General features: G+C 39.1%; 1 protein-coding gene across 1 annotated transcript in view; it reads right to left on the minus strand.

Annotated features, from left to right (window-relative positions):
- Positions 1-14663, minus strand: part of ACVR2A (activin A receptor type 2A) — a gene marked incomplete at its 3' end in the record, with an annotated part of 92392 nt that extends 77729 nt beyond the window's left edge. The window contains exon 1 of the mRNA XM_080690325.1: positions 14347-14663. Within this exon, the coding sequence (XP_080546451.1) occupies positions 14347-14401 (55 nt within the window). The 5' untranslated portion in view covers positions 14402-14663. The remainder of the gene's footprint in view (positions 1-14346) is intronic.
- Positions 14664-20541: the final 5878 nt, after the last annotated feature.

Consider the following 20541-nt stretch of genomic DNA (forward strand, 5'->3'; position numbering starts at 1 on the left):
ATCTATAGATAGCAGATCAAATCCAATCTGTGGCCTGTTTTTAATACAGCCTTGAACAATACATTTTACATTTTTAAATAGATAAAAAAAATCAAGAGTTTGTGACACATAAAAATTACATGAAATCCAAATTTCAATATGCACAAATAGTTTTATTGGAATACAGTCACAATGATTCATTTACATATTACATATGACTGATTCTGTATTAAAAACTGCAGAGTTAAGTAACTACAAAAGATCCTGCCTAAGAATATTTACTACCTGGCCCTTTGTCCACCCTTTCCTAAGTACTTGAAAGCATTCAATATCCACTTACGAATATTTGTTAAGCATTTATTTATGTACCAGACATTGGGAACACTACAGTGAATGAGTCATAAATATTAATCGAAGGCAAGTGGGAAAAAGCTCAGAGGAATAAAAAGTAATTGGTTTCTTGTAGGAACTACCAGAGGGCTGATATGGCAAAAGATGAGGTTGGACAGGGCCATATCATGCAGTGCCTTTGAAGTCACTCTAAGGAATAACTATTACTTTAATATTTTATATTCAGTTGCTACTGAAATTAACACCTTTATTCATTGACAGCTAAAAGATAAATGTCCACTCATTAAGAATCACAAAATCTAGCCAGACCTTGATGGTACACACCTGTAATCCCAGTATTACAGGGGATCAAAGGAGGATCAAAGGTTTGAGGCCAGCCTCGGGAATTTAAGTGAGATCCTCGGCAACTTGGAGAGATCCTAACTCAAATTAAAAAATAAAACAGGAACCAGGTATGGTGGCATTCGTTTGTAATCCATGTACTTGGGAGGCTGAAACAAGAGGATTTGTAGGCTCAAGGCCAGTCTTAGCAAATTATAAAGGCCCTCAGCAACTTAGTAAGACTCTGTTTCAAAATAAAAGAAGAGGGTTTGGGGTTCTACTTTCAGAAGTAGAAAGTCCCTAAATTCAATGAGGGGCTGAATTCAATCCCAGTACCACATTAAAAAAAATAAATAAATAAAAATAAAAATAAAAATAGAATAGGTTTAGGGGTATACCACCAAGGTAGAATGCCTTGGGTTTACCTTCCAGTATATATATTAAAAAAAAAAAAATCCACAAAATCTGATTTAGAAATGTTTTCAGAGTTCACTTGAACCCTTCCTACTGATTGCTCTCTACTCCTAGAAAAAAAGCATTGGATTAATTACAAACATGATATTTTGAAGTTCAGCTAGGCAATGTGGTGCATGCTTGTAATCCCAGTACTTGGGAGGCTAATACTAGGAGGATCACAGGTTCGCAACCAGCTAAAGTGAGGCACTCCACAACATCAGTGATATCCTGTTTTAAAATAAAGAATAAAAAACAGGCGCTGGAGGTATAGCTCAGAAGTAGAATGTCTGTGGGTTCAATCCCCAGTACTGCAAATAAAATAAAAAGCAAAGTTCAAAGGGGTTCATGTGTAATATACATGTGAATGTACTTGGGCCTTCATCGTAACTCTGTGAAATGACCTTTACAAATTCCACCTTACAGGTAAAAAAAAAAAAACTAAATTTATGGGATTTACCCAAGCTTGCATAGTATATATCCCACCACAGTAGAGAGAAACCTAACAACCAAGTTTTCTCTCTGTAGAATGTTTGTTCTTTCTAATATGCCACTCCAATTATTATATTCACTGAATCTGAAGATAAAGGAAGTTCTTATGACTATTTTAGAAAAACATTCTTTCCAACATATAGTTACATTTGTTCTGTTAACTAGACCTTATTAGTAAACCACATACTCGATTGGAAAAAAAAAACTTGTTATAATATCTTAACAGACTACAGTCATCTACTCTCTAGCTTAATGAGGTGATTTCCTTTAAATCAAGGATACAAAGCCAGCTATAATTTTTTTTAATGCTGCTTAAATCAGGGCTGCTAAATATAAATATATGTTGTTAGACTAACTAGGAACTACAATTTTTGGTGTGGTGATAGTTTGGAGTTACAATAGTAAAAGATTAAGACCTGCAGATAAAAAAATCAAAACTTTGTTTTACAGCCTCAAAAGAGAAAAAACTTTTAACTTCCCTGCTCTAACACCTAACCTTTTAGTTTTTGTCCATTCTTCAGAAGTTAGGATCAGCTCAAGTAGTTTATTCTTCTTGAGAATCATTCTGATATAAGTAGTTATAGGAAAAAATAGTACTTAACAGTTTGTCAGGCCCTCTCAGCAGTCAACGCCTCCTAATTTTATTTTCTATTATTTTTAGCTCTCTCAGCTAATAAGCTATCTCTATTTACATTTTAACAAAAATATAATTATCAGTTAATTTCCTAATTCCACACCCAAACCAAGTTTTGTATCTTTAAACAAGAAAAGAAACCAGGCGCATATTGACGCAAGCTTTCAAACTCGGTACTCAGGAGGATCACAGGGGGTGTAGCTCAGAGGTAGAATGACCCTGGGTTTCATCTCCAATACCACAAAAATAAAGAAACAAAGAAACAAAGAAAAAATAGTAAGTTACCTGGTAAGGTTTCTTATATTGTAAAAAACAAAAGAATGATCAGTGGCTCTATTTTTTTTTATGGTCATTTAGAAAGGCATTTTATTCTAGTTCTGAATACCTGCTAAACAAATTGCTTTTCTATTACCATGCCTATGTTGTCTAAGTTATTACCTAGGAACTGTCCTTATTCGTTATTTATCAATATTCTCTTACAGTCTGACTTTTCATTCACCCATATCAATTGTTTTAAAGTATACTATGCAAGCTGGGTGTCTAATCCCAGTACTTGGGAGGCTGAGGCAGGAGGATCACAGGTTTGCAGCCAGCCTCAGGTCTCGTGCAACTCAGTGAGACCCTGCCTCAAAATAAAGAATAAAAAATAGGACTGGGGGTGTAGCTCGGAGGTAGAATGCCCTGAGTTCCATTCCAAGTACCGCAAACAAAAAATTAAAAATAAAGTATACTATGCAAGTTCATTTCAAGTCTTACCTTATATAAAAATAAGCAAATTCTATTCACTAACCCTTTAGTATAAAACTCTACTCCCAGATAACAGAGTTTTAATCAGTTCTTTTTCTATTACAAGGTGAAACTGCATTTGTTTTAGAAGGTGGCTTACCAAATACAGCTTTACCTGCTTCCAAAGTGAAAGAAACCAAACAGAACCAAATTAAAACAGTCAGCCTCTATTATGTTTTTTTTAGTCAAACTTAATGTCTCTTCTGGTTCACCTTTGTATAATAATGCAGATTTTCCTAGTCAAAGATGCTGCTGCTGAATTTCTGCCATAACAAAGAGCTAATTTCTCTGTAGTAAGCACTACCACTCCCAACAATAGAAGCCTTAAGGCTTTGGAGATAGAAGTACTGAGGTTGTAGAGTCTGCAGCCCAGGGAAAAACTAACAGCCCAAAGTATTACCTACTTATCCTTTTAGCCTTTATTGTAAGAGCTTGATAACCTGAAAAGATAAATTTCTAATAAGTAAGATACAAAATACAGGATATTGCATGTTTGAAACAATAAAGAGGTAACCTGCTCTCTTGTGAAAATAGGCATTTGAAAAGGAGTAAAGGCAAAGTTAGAATAGGAATGCTAAAGTAAATAAGAATATAAATTAGCAGATACACAAGAGCTAAAGATATGAATCTGTTATAAAAATGTATTAGTACCCTTTATCTCTTTTTGGGTATTTTTTGTTTGTTTTGTGAGACATTCAATTCAAAGTTCTCATGTGCAAAAGAAGCCTACTCTTTTAAAAGTAATAAGCAGGAAAACAGGGTGACTAAAAGAATAATACAGGAATACTATAATAAACACAGAAAAGCTATAGAATACAATCAGAGAATATTCAAAGAGAAGGGATCTGAAAGTCTCCCTAGCTTACACTGATACAAAAGGCAACTAACTGGTCCCACCTCTTACTCCAACATACTTTCATTATATTTTTTAGAAAGGTGCTAAAGTGGTCCCAACATATAGCCTAGATCTAGCTCCTCAAAACTCTCTGCTTCCCACTCTCCTTTGCTTTTTATTCTAATTCATCCTCATTGTAAGATCAAAGTCCTGCATAGTCTTGTCCCTATTTCACCAATCCTGTCTCTGCATTTGTTTCTTTAGGAAGACAGTTAAATACTTACTGAACTTCTACTTGGTGCCAGAAACTGTGCTATGTCCTAAGGATACTATGAAGAACAAGTCACACACACACACACACACACACACACACACACACACACCTCACTGAGCTTGCACTCTTGTCATGGAAAGGAGAAATAATAAAGTAAATAAAGATTGTGATGTGAGGCAGATGAAGAGCTATCCTCTTAGCACTGTTAAGTTTCTCTGACATCACATATGACAGTCTATAATTACTTGATTCACTTGACTACTTATTTCACAATGTAGACTCCACAAGGGCACAATCATGTCTGTCTTGTTCACTGCCAAACCCCAAGCACTTAGCACAGTGTCCAGACTGTAGTCCAATATGTATTTAAGTGAGTGGACATCTATTTTATCCTCTTTAATCTAAAGTGGAGTAAAGTGAAGTCCTAATAGTTGTCCAAGGTCAAAAAAGAATCAGTAGAAAAATAGGAATTTGAATGACAGACTTTTAAGTTTTAATCCAAGATGTTATACCACTTTGAAATAGTGATTTTAAAATTCAACCAATTATGTTCTCAAAGTGTATGTAGCTGGCACCTAAAAAGACTTGAGAATCTTTCAACACTTTATTTCTAGATAAAAGTTTTAAAACACCTATAATTTAAGTGAAGTCATCCAAGAAAAATATTTTAAATTCCAACAAATAAAGATAAAGATTCATGCCAATGTTTCTTTTAAATGCATGCTGGAACAATGAGACCTTAAAGAACCCCTTGTAATGAACCATGATATCTGAATGCTTGAGTTATTTCCTGGCACCTATCTGGCATTCTATATTGATATTTTCTTTGGCTGTATAATTTAGTTAGAATATCATTTCACATTAACTGATAAGTAATATACCTGCAAATTTAAAAATATCTCCAATGAATTGAATCTATATTTTAAATGTCTTATATACTACATCCCTCTAAATTAGACTTAAAGATAGATTAATGACAAATGCATGCCAGAGCTAGCTACTCTGGATTAGTTACTGGTGTTATGTGGTATAGTATTTCACTTAATACATACTGGTTTACAAATCTAAAAAATTAAACTCAAAGAGTTTTGGAAATTTGCTAAAATCTCCTAATTTCACCATGTCCTTCCTCTTGCCTTGGAACAAGCTTGATTTACCCATACAGTCATAAAGATGTAAAGAAAAGATTTTTCCTAATAATGACCTCATTTTAATAAAATATAAAATTTTAAAGTCAGTAATCATAACCAGAAAAAATCTTTCCTCTAAACTTTATAACTAAGACTTATTTTATTACAACACATAAAGATACATTTTTAAAACCTTTTATAAGGCAATCCCTCCCCCCTTGTGTAGTCAATCCTTTTAATGTAATAATTCTCTTTATGCTTTACATTTACTTGCTTCAACAACATCAGGGAATAAATGATTCCTAGTGTGATTACAGATAACTAAAGGGGAAAAAAAAAAACTACTTGTACTCAGTCCAAAAGAATGATCACTTAAGTTTAGGCTTCAGGTATGAATAGCATATACCAAGTTCAGAAAAGTATCTATTTCTATAGAATAGTATAATTTACTGTAAGAAAAATACCTCACACAGATTTAGGAGAAATGTAATCTAGATGACTAGTAAGAGTAATTACTGGAATTACTGGAATTTGACCATTATTTAAGTATATACTAAACCATTAATGCTCAGAACTCTTTAACCAGATATCACAGGGGAGACTTAACCATTACCCAGCAACTGCCCCATAAGAGAATATCATGTGCTCCCATGTTTTGTTAACTTTTATTTTTCCAAATTTATGTGTATTTTCATTCATGCTTATCATCTAAATCCATTACTTGTAAATTTATTTAGTCATAAAATGTTTTCTATTTTTTTCTGGCTTATTTCTTACCCTTCTAAATATACAACCTCAAAACATATTAAAAGATTTAGCCTAAGGACCAGAGATAAGGCATTTATTTGAGTTGTTTCTTCAGTATTACTACCATCTACCTTAATCTTCAAGTTGCTTTTCTGTCGTATCTCCCACAAACATGTATTTGGGACATCCATCCGGATCATCCACTCCTACCTCGTCTCAGTTTTAATTATTTTCATCTGGATTTACCACTCCCCCCCACCCCCTCACTGCAAGTGTCCTCAAGCAATTACAGATATGTCTTCATCACATAATAGGTCAAAACTCCTCTATCCCAACTTGCCCTCTAGCCTAATTTGTCCTCTAACCATGGTCAAGTTTGTTCTCAAGTGCTTCTTTTGTTTCTGATGTTTTGTGCCTTTTCCTTCATATAAGATAACTATCCTTTTAACAGCCTACCAAGGTATTTCCCCCTAGTATTAGTATCTAGCTCCTTTATAGTAAGTCTTTCCTAAATGAAAAAAGTCTGAACTTAACACCAAACTGCAATCTAATTCTGTTTCAGCACCTTCCTGTGTGCTTAAATTATCCAAAAGTCCAAAGAGAAAAGAGTTCAGCCATGGCAGGTATGAATTCTATCTTGGATCAGTTTTGCCTATATTCCACACCAGGCACTTCTCTATTATAAACTAACTATCCCAATGTTCAGCCACTCAGAGGTACTGGGTAGAGAGAATGAGGGATTGCTGAACTACATCAGGGTGTGTTAGGAGCTTACAATTGTTAGTTGGTCACTGAATCAATTAATGGGTCATAATATTTTTAAATGAAATACAGTGTAAAAAATAAGTGTCCTGCCGGGCATGGTGGCGCACGGTTGTAATCCCCGTGCTTGGGAGGCGGAGACAGGAGGATCACGCTAGTTCGATGCCAGTCTCGCTGGCTTAAGAGACCCTGTTTCCAAATAAAAATATAAAATAGGTCTGGGAGTGTAGCCCGGAGAAGAGTTTCCAGGAACCCCAGTACCACCAAAAAAAAAATAATAATAATAAGTGTCCTGCACACAGTAAGAATATATAGTTCATGAAATTTTGTCCTAATACACACATTACATGTGAACTATGTTACAGTGGTTTTGATTATAGTAAAAAAAAAAAAAAAGGATGAAAGCCATTGAACTTAGAGATATCTAAGAGCACTTCCAAATATAAAATTTCAAATCATATTATAACATTTGTACTAAGAAACAGAGATAAGGTTTTGTGTGTATGTGTGTATAACTGTGGGGGTTTACTGGGGTTTGAGAAGGGGAGGGTTTTTCTACCTCTGAGCTACATCCCTAGCCCTATCTTACTTTTTTTTATTGTGAGATAGTCTCACTATGTTACCACATGCTGGTCTCAACCTTGTCATCTTCCTGTCTCCCAAGTACTGGGGCTACTGGCATGAACCACCATACAGGCCTTTTTTTGTTTAAATGAACAAAACTTAAGGATATCAAAACAACCACCAGAAAGATAAATTTTCTTAATAAAATGCCACTATTGAACTTTAATCCTAAAATTGGAGAATCATAAATCTTTCAAAGGAATAAGAAAATTCAGAGATCATCTAATCCAAGCTCATCACTAATTAACATAAGAGGAAATCTCTGGCCCAGAGAATTAAAATAATTTCATTTTACTCATTCAATAAACATTTGCCACCTACTGTGTGCCAGGTTCTAGGAATAAGTCTACAGATAAAGAAAATATGTCTCTTAAGAGTGGAAGCAGTGAAGTTTACATCTGCAATAGGCAATGTGAAAATAGGGAAGGCAAACGGAATACAGCTGAAATTAAGTAATCTAAAAGGTGTTAGATGAAACAGAAAGCAACTAATTTAATCTGGGTTGGGTGGCATAGAAAAGCAACATGAGTTAGGCTAATAAAGGAGAAGAAACAACATGTACTAAGCTACCATACATACAATGAAGGATGACACATTCAGAAAATGAACTGAGTTTCTGTAACTGGAATACAGAACTTATGCTGAAGAGGAGAGGCAATAAAATATCTAGCATTTATGTGCCATGTAATCTCAAGCCAATTTCTGAGATAGGTACCATTTTATAGATTAGAAAATTGAGGCACATGAAGATGAAGTAAGTCTGAACAAGGTTAAGTTTTGAAGCCAAGATTTAAAAGAAGCCTACTTTCAGAGCCTATACACTAAACCATTATCCCAAGAAGTTAGAAAAAATAGGCAGGAACCAAATGAGAATGCTCTCTCATACTTTAGATTCTACGCTCAAAGTGAAAGGTGTTAAGCAAGAACGACACTCAGATTTTTCCCCCCAGTACTGGAGATTGAACCCAGGGTCATTCTATGTCGGAGCTACACCCCCTGCCCTATTTTTTATTCTTTACTTTGAAACAGGGTCTCACTAAGTTGCGAGGGGCCTAAGCAGCTGAAGCTGTCCGAAAATCTGCAATCCTCCTGCCTCAGCCTCCCAAATACTAGGATTACAAACACGCACCACCAGGCCCAGCCAGATTTATTTTTTAAATGAAGCCACTCTGGCAGCTATATGGATGGAGTGCAAAGAAGAGGAAGTAGTAACAAGGAATTAGCTAGTATTATCTAGAAAGAACTATAATAATTCAAGTAAGAGGAAAGGACAGATGAGCTAGATAGTAGCCAGGTTGGCATTAGAAACCACATCTACTAACCACCATGACCACATTCTTGGTAATTATCCATAAAAACCTCCCCATTTTTCCCCTTAAGTCCACCATGTAATTCAACCTCAGAGACAACAACCTATTTCTTTTAAGTCCCCTTTTTGACCACTTTGATACACTACGTATATGAAGTGACTAAGAGAAATCTAAATGGGAAATGATGGACAGTCAACTGCTATCTACAATAGTTTTCTTCTTTCTTTTTTATTTTATTTGCGGTACTGGGGATGGAACCCAGGAGCATTCTACCTCCAAGGTAAACCCCAGCCCTATTTTTTATTATTTTGAAACAGGGTTGCAAAGGGCTTCACTAAGTAGCTGAGGCTGTCCATGAACTGCAATCCTCCTGTCTCAGCCTCCCAAATGCTGAGATTACAAGTATGTGCCACTACGCCCAGCTTCTATAATAGTTTTCTTGTCTTCTTCCTCTACCAACTATTCCTGGAATTTTCAGTTCAGTAGTCAACTTGAAATCAATGTTGTCTAGACATGACTGTCATAACTTAACAGAATTAAATCTACCACAGAAGTCATCTAATGTGGGCCTACCAGCGGCAATAAATATACAAGTTGTGATCCAAGTTTGGCTTAAACAGAGATAATGAATGAATAAGAGAGTTTTTAAAAGCAGTAAGGAAAACCTATGAAAAGAAAAATAAAAGCAACCCAAAGTTCAAACCCTCTAATTTCAGAGAATAACACTACTCCCAAATGTAATGTGTGGAAGTCCAGAAACCATCAAATGAAAGAACAGTGGAAAAGACCACTCACTCTATGGTCAATTCTGAAGTAGTCTAAATTCAACTTGCTTTCTTTTAAACCATGAGGGAGCTCTCTTAAGGTACACTTAATGCTTAGCATCAACTGAGTTCTACAAGCAAACAGCCTACAGTATAGGAAAGTATAAGGGGAGAGTGGGGGGGGTGGGGTAAAGAAGGAAGAAAAGCAAAAAAGGAACTCTAATGAAAAAAATGAGTTTTACAACATAAAGAGTAAAGGTATACCAGTGATCCCATTGTCAAATGTTGATATCAAAGGTGAAAAATAGGATCACTTATAAAAGCAAAATTGAAACAAAATAAAGTCTTCAAATCTAAAGGAATAATTTAGGTTATTAAAATCTCATTTGATTTAGTTATGCTTCACTTCTTACAAACCAAGTCTGGTAGACCCAAAAACGTAGAAATATCAGTAGTATCAGAAGCAAACTATGTGGAGGTGTGTTAGAGAGACAGTATAAGGCTGATTTGCATAGTTTTTGTGGGACTGATTTCAGAATTTCCCTCTGAATGATGTACTACCACTTAAAGAGTTTCATTGTAAAGCCAGGTATGGTGGTACACTCCTATAATCCCAGTTACTTGGAAGGCTGAGGCAGGAGGTTAGTGAGCTCAAAGCCATCCTGGGCAACATAGGGAAACCCCAATGTGGACTGGGAGAGAATTAAGTGTTTCAATATATTTCTCATCCTGGCTGGCTGAGTAAGCTGTCTTAAATCCAAAGCTCAAAACAAAACAAAAAAAGCAAGCATTCATTATGATCAAGATTTAATCTTAAAAAGGGTAAGGGTCTGCAAGAGATCCTAGACTAGGACTTAGTGTATCCTAAATGAGTCTATCAGTAACAAAAACCAGCTAATGATTTTCAAGGAAAATTTTTTAAAAATCACTTTAAAAGTTTCCTGAAATTAAAGTTAGACAAAAGAAATTTCATGTAAGAAACAAATTTATACTTTGATATCATTCAGGGCACATATGACAATATATTCTATACTACAAACTTTTCAGGCACCATGTTAAACATACACATACACACACACACCACAGCCATACACACCAATGATTTCAAAAGGATTAAAAAAAATCCCTAAGGATGACTGACATGATAGCAGAGAAAACACCAGATCAAAAGCAAATATAACGTGATATCCTAATCATTCATTATGTCCATGAACATGCTGTCTTTATGAACACTCTATCAAAATAAGTAATTGGAAGTTTAACAGAAAAATACTTTTTACTATTAAAATACACTAAGATAAAATTAGCAACTACAGTATATTTCCCTATTTGAATCATATATTGATTTTAAAAGATAAAAACTTTCAATACAAGGTCATCCAGAGATCATGTATTGGTAGAATACATATAATTCTACCAATACCGGTAGCATTTAGATGTCTGAATTAAGGAAAGCACAGCTTTTTTACTAGTACACTAATGCTTTTAAAAATTAAGACTTTAGAACAGGGTTTCCCAATCTCAACAGTACTGACATTTTGAGCCAGATAAATTTTATTGCTATGAAAAAGTGTCCCATGCTTTGTAGGATTGTAGGATGTTTAGCAGCATTCCTCCCTCCACCCACTAGATACCAGTAGCACTCCTTCCCCCCACCCAGTTGTGAAAATCTAAAGTGTCTCCAAATATCCCCTGAGGTGTGGAGGGGGAGGGAAATTATCCAGCTAGGGAACTACTGGCTTAGATCCTAAATAGGAAGAAAAAAAAAAAAAAATCAAAGTAAAAAGAAGAGGTTGTTTTAGTTTTTTTCTAGTCTGCATGTTTCAACATATTATATTTGGATTTGATCAGACAACATTTAAGAGATTCTTCCTTTTAGAAAACAAAGCATTTACTACCTATACTTGTTAGAAAAGTTCACAATAGTCACAGAAGATTCTGTGCAGTGCCAACTCTCCCTCCAACCATACATACACTCACCCTTGAGATAAGTGTGTGGTGCCGCGTGCACACACACACACACACACACACACACACACACAACATTGCATAAATGAACTGGAGAAAATGTGCATAATTACTAGAACTCCATTTATTTCATCAAATATACTTACCATACCTAAAACTTATAGAGAATCAAAAGGAATTCTCAATTACTTCAATGCAACAATAGCGCCATCACTCTTGGTATGATAAACCCAAGTACCAGGGCAAGTATTAAATTCACTCACATTTTAAATAATAAGATACAAATTAATCATGGTACTTTTTTTAAAAAATAGAGAAGCAGATATATATTCTGAAACAGAATATGAAGTGATAAGAGGAATGAAAGAATTCAAAATCAAAGAAAATCTGAAGGCATTCCAGGATGAGGGCAAAACTCAAAATGTGGAATGAGAGAGAAAAGGAAACTATACACTTGGCTATACTCTACACAAATACCTTGCATAATCACTCTCCAGAATACTGATATCATAGGATGGTAACTGAAAATCAAAATACACAAAATACTAAAGGAAACAGTAAACATCCATCCTGAATCTCTAGAATAAAACTGTTGTTTACTATTGTTTCTTATTTGAGGGGGGGGGGATCAAATGGCCAGAAACAAAAACTGACAATTGATAAATTTCTTAATTCTCATAAAAATAGCCACCCTCATGCTTCCAGCATGCCAGATTACACATTACATAGAAAAATCAATTAGGAGAAACACAATAATCCTTTTTTATAGTGCAGTTTATTCATAACAAAGCCCTTTTTTAAAAAATCAGACATTTTAAGTACTAAAAACCTTCCTGTAAAAATAAGGATTAAGGCTTTCAAGATTATTTCAATTATCTTCAATAGAATCACATATTTTATTTCAACTAGAAATATTCATTGTTTAAAATCTATGCAACAAGGCTTAATATGTTAATGAATATATAATATACTTTATTAGCAACAATATTACTTTATTTCAAAATTTTGCCTATTAACCTCCTGGTGAAAATATACCTACAAAAAAACTAATGCTCAATTCTTCATATTCCCAAACCATTGCAGAGGAAGCTGTAAGATCTGTAGTGACAGCCTGCTTTTTCAGAAGTAATACCTTAAGACTGCTCAAGAATAACATCCTTCACCAATTAATGTGACCCAGGTGGGTTTGGGAGGGAATAATGTCTACAATCCCTTGGTCAGTGGCCACGATGCCCCTCCTCCTCAAGGGCAGGAGATCAGAAAAAGGAAACTGAAAAAGAGGAGTTCACCAGCCAGAATATATACAGGGACAGAGGAGAAAGAGTAGCATTGGAAAGATAAAAACTACATGGTTAAGTCATTTCAGAAAAGCAAGATGTTTAATGTTATCAAGGCCTTCATTCATTTCAGACACACCATTGTTTAGCTTCCTCCCCAAACCCTGCACAAAAAGAACTGTCAGCCTGCCTTAAGCATGTTCCTTCTTCCATTTAAACAGACATGATTCTTTTGGTTAATCTCTGGCAATGATCGCCATTTCACAACACATTCAGCCCACCCGGAACTGATCAATACCACTACAGACATAAGACTAGACTTTATCCATTTATTAACCACAAGGAAATGTACCATTCAGCAAAATTCTATACATTACAAAAGATTCTATTAAAAAGGAGGGTGGGGAAGATGGACACACACACACACACACACGCGCGTGCACACACACACACACACACACACACCCCAGAGGTACACAAAGAAAAGACTACCACCCTCTAATTTCCCTGTGGCAAATGAGATAAAGACATGACCATGAAACCTGTCAATTCACACACACCCCCATAATTCTTTTCACAACCTAGTAACTGAACATTGAATATTTAGAATAAATGAACCCATAGTGACTTTTAAATTGCTTCATCCATGGTACTATCCTGTTATGTACCTCTCCATACCTTTCTGCTCGATGATGTATTCATGTACATAATTTCAAACACAAAAGACTAGATAGTTTTTCCAACCACTGGTTGCAACCACAGAACGTCCTCATAAAATCAAAATTTCAAACATAAAATGGCCAGACTATCCTTCCAACCCTGAGCTAAAATACGTCTCATGAGTACAGCATTTTTAACAGTAAGAACAATTTCACATGGACTGTTCTCAACAGAAAACAATGCTTTCAATACAAAGCGTTTAAAATAAGTATTCCGTAGGTAAGCAAAATCTATGCCTGAAAAGAGCACACACACAAATGGTGGTTGAAAGCCAGCACATTACCAACACAGCGGCATACCTCTTCTGCACTGGGTTATAGTTAATACTCCAACAACAACAACAACTATTTTTAACACTGCTGGACAATGAAGTTGAAGAAAACGTGAGAGGAGACAGATGAAATTGCTGATAGGATGCATGCATTGTTTCTCACGGTCAAAATTAAGTAGCAACTGACTTGATGTACGCCTTGATATTCACCAGTGAAGCACTAATTAGAAGATGACAAAAAAAAAAACCAACAAAAAAAAACCCCACCAGCCTTGTTTTGGAAGAGCTCGCGGCTAAATGACATTTCGGGATACTCCTTTTGGGTCTCAACCTTTGCATAAATTGTCACTTGTGGTATTTGTGGCTGAACTGCAACCTAACCAGCGCTGTCATCCAGTGTTATGGCCACAAACCATGACTTTCTCACTTCCACAACAACACGGCACTCACTCTTATCAGTTGGCCAACCCAAGTCAAAACAAGAAAAATTCATGGAGGCTTCCAGATCACCATCAGCCCGGGGGAGGGGGCGGCGGCCGAGGGGCTGGGAGGCGCAGAGCGCTCCCGGGGCTGCAGGGAGCTCGCCGACCCCACAGCGCCGCGGCCGCAGCAGCAGCAGCCCCGCCGCGCCGCGCTCCCCGCACTCACCTGAAGAACAGGAGATAAGAAAGACGGCAAACGCCAACTTTGCAGCAGCTCCCATTTTCCCGAGGCGCCGGGAATCCGTCGCAAGTTCTCGCTAGATATCCAGTTCCCTGCGTCTTCCTGGGAGACAAACCTCCTGGTGTAAAATCAACCGTCATAAAACATATTCGGAAGCCCCGAGCAAAAATTATTAAAAAAAAAAAAACGTTCACGGGGTATTAAAAAAAAAATAAAAAAAGAGAGAGGAGGGGAGGAAAAAAGCACAATAAAAAAATGCACCACGGGGGGGAAAAAAACCGCCACACACACGCACAACACACAAAACCAAACAACGAAAAGCCAACAACAACAAAAGCGGGTTTAAATCACTGTCAAAATCACTGTCAGCCGCGCTCGCCTCTGGCTCCCGCGGAACAAAACGCCAGGCTGAGGCGACGCGGCGGCGGCGGCGGCGCCCGCTCCGCCCGGACGGTCCGGGAGCCGAGCTGGGTCCGGCGTCCGGACCGACCTTCAACCCGGACACCCAAAGTCCGCGGCCCGCAGGCGGCCGGGCTGGCGGCGGCGGCGGCCGAGGCGCGGGGAGCGGGCAGCGGGCGGCGGAGGCGGCGGCGGCGGCGCGGGCGGCGGCCAAGTTCTGGTCCAGGCTCCGGCTCCGGCTCGGCTCGGGCTCGGCCGCGCTCTCGGTCTCCCGGCCCCCGGCCCCGCCCCCCGCACTTCCGGTTCCGGCCGCGCGGGGAGCCGGGCGCGGCGGAGCTCGCTCGGCGGCGGCGGCGGCGGCGGCGGCGGGAGCGGCGGCCGGCGCGGCGCGCGTGCCGGGCCGGAGCGCGAGGAGCCTGCCGGGGAGCCGGGCGGCGGCGGGGGAGGGGCGCGAGGCGGGGCGGCGCGGGGCGGGGCCGGCGGGCGGCGCCGCAGATACCGCGAGGCCTCGGCGTCCGGCCTGTTTGGGCGAGAGCTCCCGCGACAAAGGGGCGCGGGCGCCTCAAAGTCCCGGGGCCGCGGGTGGGCGCGCCCGCCTCGGCTCGCGGGTCCCGAGCCCCGGCGCCCGGCCTCTGCTCCGGGGGGACGTCGCGCCCGCGCCGCCGACCGGGTGGGAGCCGGGCGGGAGCGGCCGCCGAGCTGCCCCGGGACGCGGGGCCGGCGCCCGCGCGAGGAGGGAGCCCGGGAGGCGCGGGCCGCGCGGTGGAGCTCCACGCCGCCCGGCGCGGCGAGCGGGAGCCTTCCCCACCCGACCGACTTGCACACACACAGCATTGTTGGGAAGGGTTCTCAGAAGTGTGCCCTTGCACGTTGAAGCAAAAAAAAAAAAAAATGCGGGTTTCGATCGACTTACTTGAGGGAAGTGTTTTCCAAATTTTAGCTGTTTTAGGGCCCGTTTTGACTCCTTAATCCATATTCTCTTACAAGGTGCTTTCCTAGGCATAGAATGGGATCCAAATTGTAAACGTTAACGATCACTACCTCAAAGAGCTCAGTATTTGCTATATTTGAAATTAATACAAGCTAAAAGACTAAGTTACTAGCGTTTTCATTGACCGCACTATAATAGTGGGCTAAAAGTAGAGAGCTTGACTTTTCCCCTATTTTAATCCCAGCAGCCAGAAGTGTCTGTGGCATATGATAAGTGCTTAATAAATTGTACAAGTAATTATAGGGTGGTGGACCTCTTTCTTAAATACAATCCTTGCACATACTTTACAGTTTTTTTCAAAAAAAAAAAAAGCCACTGTGCCGTACAACAAATTTGTTTTACTCAGAACTTACTGATTCCCACGTTTTTCCACAAAATCAAGTTTTCTTACTTGTAGTTACCGTAGTCTCTTCCTCTAAATTACTCTGTATTTCTGTCTATTAAGTTCATCCTGTAATTATCTGCCCATTTCTACAACTTGCCAGAGTTATTAATAATCATTGTGGCTCTTTAAACTCTCTCCAAGATTTCCAGTTCTCAAGTCGCAGTGCTCAGAATTTAACCAACATTGTGCAACAAAGTCCCATGTTAGTGTTCAAGGTATCTGAGTAATCTTATGTAGCTATCCAAGCTTTATGAGCTGGTTAGAAGACTATGCCTGAACTTTGCATTGTCTGCTTGTATTGTTGCCACTAATGGTTCTGTAATGGAAGAGTATACATCAATTTAGAACTACATTCAGTTAATTCCAAAAATAAAATTTTTTGGAGGGGGAACTGAAGATTGAACCCAGGGGCATTCTACCACTGAGCTACATTCCCAAGCCTTTCCCCCCCCGCCCCCCTTGGTACCAGAGATGGAATCCAGGGGCATCAGACCTCTGAGCTACACCCCCAGCCCTATTTTCTTAGTCTTTTTATTTTTTGAAACAGGGTCTCACTGAGTTGAAAAGGAGCTCGCTAAGTAGTTGAAGCTATCTGTGAACTGCCATCCTTTGGTCTCTGCCTCCCGAATCCTGGGATTACAAGCATGCACCACCATGCCCAGCATTTATTTTTTATTTTGAAACAGGATCTCACTAGATTGCTGAGCTGGCCTTGGACCTGCAATCCTCCCAGCCCCCCAGGTACTGAGATTTCAGGCCCACCACTCCCTGCTCATTCAGGAATTTGATGTCAGCTATACCCTGGATCAGGCCCTACTGCTGTCTTTTTGATACATCACTTCAGTATTTCTTGCATTGTGAAACCAAAGCAAGTGGAATAACTGGAATAACAAGAAATAAAACTGAAACTTGAAAACCTATTTCTTATCTTCTTACCACCCAAATTTGTTAATATAAGAGAACATACAAATTGTTTTTTTATATATTAAAAAGGAGCAACAAGTCAAAAGTCTTCAACAGAACAGACTCTTCTAACAAAATTACCCCCCATAAGATAATTTATTAACATCCAGTAATAGTAGCTGTACTGTTCCAAAATCCGTGTGCATCTTACCCCCTATATTTTTAATTTTCAAAAATAACTTATTTTTAATATGCAGCTAAGCATGGTGGCACACACATGTAATCCCAGTACTTGGGAGGCTGAGACAGGAGGATCCCAGGTTCGTGGCTGTCCTTAGCATCTTAGCAAGGCCCTCAGAAATTTGAAACTCTGTTCCAAAATAAAAATAAAATAGGGCTAAGGGTATGGCTTAAAGGTAGAATGCCTCCAGGGTTAATCTCCAACACCACAAAATATAAAAATAAAAAATAGATCCAGGGATGGTGGCACATACTTGTAATCCCAGTACTTGGGAGACTGAAACAGAAGGATCACAAGTTTAAGGACAGGCTCAGAAAGTAGTAAGACTCATCAACCTAGTGAGGCCCTATTTCAGAACAAAATAGGGCTGAAGGTATAGCTCAGAGACAGAATGCCTCTGGGGTCAATCCCCAGTACTACAAAAATTAATTAAATAAAAATAAAAAATAGAATAGGACTGGGGATTTATCTCAGGCATAATACTCCTGAGTTGGATCTTCAGTACCACAAAAAATAGTATGTGACCAAGTCCACTGGAGTTCTAAAACTTAGAAAAAAGATAGAGAGCCAGGCATATCCCAGTACTTGGGAATTGAAGGTTCAAGGCCAGCCTCAGCAATGGGACTAGGGATGTAGCTCAGAGGTAGATCACCAGTGGGTTCAGCCCCGAGTGTCACAAAAAAATTGTAAAGAAGATGAAGATAACATCTAATGATATTGCCTTTTTCTTCCTATTTTCTAGAACCACTATGTAATAATAATGTATAATATATACAATAGCATATCATTATTTTAACATGGGGTCACCCTGTATATCCCAGGCCAGCTTTGAACTCAGTCCTCCTACCTCAGCATCCCAAATAGCTAGGATAACAAGCACATGCCACTGTGCCCAGCCTTTTAAATCTTTTTTTTTTTTCTTAGCCACATATTATAGAGCACTTTCCTAACATGGTATAAGCTCTACAACCTGAGTTTGGGAAAGAGGAAAGGATCAGAAAACATGAAAGGATTTTTAGTCTGCCAGAACATTTGACATTGTGAGATAAATAGCCTTAGTTAACGTCACTCCTCACACTCAAGATCTAGGCTCGTAGCCATTCCAATGCTAGAATTTCAAGTCACGAGTCCTGCCAAGAAGTTCAGTTGAACCACCAGTTATTCCCAGTTGGAAGAATCTTGGGAAACCAGTTCAATCTAGAGATTCAAGTACATGTTGGTTGGGTGAGAAGACAGATAAATGAGTGACAAGGACTGCTTTCAGAATAAAAACTGATTCTTCATGTATTAGAAACTTATATGGCTCAAAAAGATGTGGATGAAGTTTAAATCTTCAGCCCTGAAGTAGAGCTGAAATTTAACTGGGCTAGAACTGCCTTGGAGATTGGATGAAAAGCTATATTGTGGAGAATCTGCCCCTAAGGTCTTGATAGTCACACAGAAAGGAAACATGTCAAATCTCCTGTCTTCAGGAAAATAACTGAAAACCTTTGGTGCATGTAGAAGGTTAAATTCCTGTTCCTTGAAGGTTTCAGAAGTATGTCTGCTGTTATAAACATTTACAACTGTGTTCAGATAACATGGGATTCTTCAGTTGGCTCAAGTAAGGTACTTTATACCAGTGCTCTGAGGCATAATACATGGGAATAAACTTGGTATCTTGGTAAGTCAAAGGAAGCCCATAATGATCAACATATCTTTTATGATTTTCCTCCTCTCTTTAAAAGCCCACGGTGGGAAGAAAACTTCCTGCATCACAGTTTCTATTGCTTCTTAACCCTTCCCCCTATTTATGCCCAGCCATTGCAGCACAATGGCACTGTGATCCATAGGCCCATATTGAGGAGAACGAGGATGTGGGGTAAACTCAAGCCAAAGCATGAGGGCAAAGTAGTTCAGGGCTCAAGAAAGTGAGAAGAGTTAAGAGAAACTAGCTGGAATAGAAATAATATATCCAGCTGGGCATGGTGGCCCATGCTTGTAATCCCAGCATTTGAGAAGCTGAGAAGGAGGATCTCTGTTCATGGACAGCCTCAGCTCCTTAGTGAGGCACTTTGCAACTCAGTGAGACCCTGCTACAAAATAAAGAATAAAAGATAGGGCTGGGGGTGTAGCTTGGAGGTAGAATGCCCCTGGGTTCCATCCCTAGTACCACAAAAGGAAGGAAGGAAGGAAGGAAGGAAGGAAGGAAGGAAGGAAGGAAGGAAGGAATCCAGTTTTTCCATTTAAGAAAAAGGAGCTACACTAACCAAATCAGAAATGTAAATCTCAGTAATAAATTTTTTCTGTAACATAACAGAGGCAACATTTGACTTTTTCTTTGTACTTTCATCCCCTTCAAAATCCAGTAAAGGTGTGGTAAACAAAAATAACAGACCAAGCTGGGTGGTGGTGGTGCATACCTGTAGTCCCAGTACTTGAGAGGTTGACACCAGAGGAAGGATCACAGGTTGCAGGCCAGCCTCAGCAATTTAACAATACCTTGTTTTAAAATAGGGCCAGCAGGGCATGGTGGCACACGCTTGTAATCCCAGAGCTTGGGAGGCTGAGACAGGAGGATTGCACAGGTTCAAAGCCAGCCTCAGCTACTTAATTAGGCTCTCAGCAACTTAGTGAGACCCTGTTTCCAAATAATGTATAAAATAGGTTTGGAAGTATAGCCCGGAGATAGAAAAGTCCCTGGGTTCCACCCCCAGTACCAGAATAAATAAATAAATTAATTAATTAATTAAAAAAATCGGGCCGGGTGTGTGGCGCATGCTTGCAATCCCAGCACCTGGGAGACTGAGACTAGAAGATCATGGTTTGTGGATAGCCTTGGGTACTTAGTAATGCCCTCTGCAACTTAGTGAGACTCTGTTTCAAAATAAAGAAAAACGCTGGGCATGGTGGCGCATGCTTCTAATCGCTTGGGAGGCGGAGACAGGAGGAATGCGAAGGTTTGAAGCCAGCCACGCTGGCTTAAGAGACCCTGTTTCTAAATAAAAATATAAAAATAGGTCTGGGAGTGTAGCCCGGAGGTAGAAGGGCTTCCAGGAATCTCAGTACCACCGAAAGAAAGAAAGAAAGAAAGAAAGAAAGAAAGAGAGAGAGAGAGAGAGAGAGAGAGAGAGAGAGAGAAGAAAGAAAGAAAGAAAGAAAGAAAGAAAGAAAGAAAGAAAGAAAGAAAGAAAGAAAATGCTGGGGGTGCAGATCAGAGGTAGAATGTCCCTGGGTTCCATCCCCAGTACTGCAAAATAGCAATAATAAAAATAAAATAGG

The sequence above is a fragment of the Muscardinus avellanarius genome (assembly GCF_963383645.1).
Source record: "Muscardinus avellanarius genome assembly, chromosome: 2".
Classification (NCBI taxonomy): Eukaryota; Metazoa; Chordata; class Mammalia; order Rodentia; family Gliridae; genus Muscardinus; species Muscardinus avellanarius.